The following is a 1,915-nucleotide window of genomic DNA, read 5'->3' on the forward strand; positions in this document are numbered from 1 at the left end:
TAAAAAAGTTAATTTTGGGGTAAGTTACTCTTTAAATTTTTTATTTTACACTTGGTTGCCCATAAACTCTAGAAAGCTTATCAATATAAATAACATGGTGACTAGTGTGAATTTTTTTTAACAAAATAGCCAAAAGTAATTTTACAGATTCATTTTCTTATAGCTGAAGWAAAAGCAGATCAAATGTCTAATGTAACCCTGCAGGTTGCCTCAACAGTTTATATTTAACCTAAACTAACTTTTACTATAATCAAAAGAATAAGGAGTATTTCTCTCCAGTGGGGTTTGACACAGAGCTGTTATTTTCAGATTCAGAGATAAATCAGTCCTGTTTGCTCTGAAGTCGCCCTCAGATAAACCAGGAACACGGAAGTAAACTTCACGCACCTGCTGGTTTCTGTCTCTTTATCCTGCCTAGAACCTTCTCCTCACAACYACAGGTAAGTCTGATCATAATCTCTCTTTTTACTTAACTCCACTTAAAGTTATGATTCATAGAAACGTGTTTTTATTTCTGTCATGAACCAGAAACGAAACATCAACGTGTTTATTAAAAGTTGTGGAGAACAACGTGGGTTGACACGACCGCAGGTTTCCAAAAGTAAAAAACAAACAAAACAAAACAACTTTTCAGTGACTTTTTTCCCCCCCTGAAGCGTCGCGATGATGGCAGACGAGGAGGAAGGAGCTCCGGCCGAGGAGCAGCAGAGTCAGTTCGGTTCTTCTTCCAGCGGACCGCCGGTCTCTCAGGGAGCCGCCGACCCGGCGCGGAGCACCGAGGAGCGGAAGGAGGAMAGCCCGGCGGCCCGCAACCACCGCGGCCTCGTCTCCGTGGACTCCTGCCTGGACCAGTTCAAAACCAGGAAGTTCTTCGTGCTGAGGGTAAATATTAAAACCTCTGCCTCTGGAGTCTAACCACAAATATAAGTTTTAGCTGATATTTTAAAGAAGTGAGCTGAGTTTGTTTGGCTAACCTTTTAGCTGCAGACCTCATGATAAAGACCTGTGGCTTCATTAGTTTTTAATAATAATCCTAAACAAAGTCACAATAACAACACAAACAGTTTTAACTCTGTATCCATTTATGACTACGTCTTCATTTCCTTTTAGTAAATTAGTGTTTTATTTATTTGTTGTAACAATGTTTCATGGCAATAAATSTTACACTGTTAGAAATCCTGTTAATGTCTCTTAAACGGAGCCACATTTGTAAGGAACATGCATGTGTGGGGTGAGCAGCAGAGGTACAGTATGTGGGTTGTTCATGTTAAGTCCCTGTCGCACTATAAAGTTTACAATAACTTTTGAAAATTATGGAATCAAAAACATCTATTGTAAGCCTGTTTTGGACATAAATATATACTGTACTGTAATACTAACTGTTAGAATATATACCTATATAACTAATTTATTCGTAACTAAAAGAAATCCAACACTGCTATGCTGAGAAAACTTTGATTTCCTGTTGTTATGAAGAAGATTTTAACTCTGGTTTATAAATAATTAATAAATCCATCCTCACCTTCAACATTTTATCCTGTTAAAATTTCCTCACGGTCAAAAATGAAACCAAACTGTCCCATATTGTTAAGCACTGGATTACCACAAACCCATCTTCCTGAACTGCCGCAGAGCTCTGAAGCCCACCCTGATCAGACAGAAGGTATAAAGGGCCTGTGGCCCAGAGAAACATCAACAAGATATCGTTCATATCATTTGCTATATCCACTTTAAAGTCTTTAAAATAAGAACTCTTTTCCTTTTAAGAGACTGAAATTGTTTTAAATATTCCTTTTCTTTTTTGTGGCTTGTTTGGGTTTTGTTTTGTATTTATCTGTATATATTGAGATGCCTGTTGATGGAGCCCTCAAAGGATTTCTGTCACCAGTTGGGACAGATAATAGCTATTCTATTC

General features: G+C 37.9%; 1 protein-coding gene across 1 annotated transcript in view; it reads left to right on the plus strand.

Annotated features, from left to right (window-relative positions):
- Positions 1-350: 350 nt before the first annotated feature.
- tprg1 (tumor protein p63 regulated 1) overlaps positions 351-1,915 on the plus strand; it is a 62,049-nt gene continuing 60,484 nt past the window's right edge. The window contains exons 1-2 of the mRNA XM_014023055.1: positions 351-440; positions 657-882. Of these exons, the coding sequence (XP_013878509.1) occupies positions 664-882 (219 nt within the window). The 5' untranslated portion in view covers positions 351-440; positions 657-663. The remainder of the gene's footprint in view (positions 441-656; positions 883-1,915) is intronic.

This window comes from Austrofundulus limnaeus, unplaced genomic scaffold (genome assembly GCF_001266775.1).
Source record: "Austrofundulus limnaeus strain Quisiro unplaced genomic scaffold, Austrofundulus_limnaeus-1.0 Scaffold355, whole genome shotgun sequence".
Classification (NCBI taxonomy): Eukaryota; Metazoa; Chordata; class Actinopteri; order Cyprinodontiformes; family Rivulidae; genus Austrofundulus; species Austrofundulus limnaeus.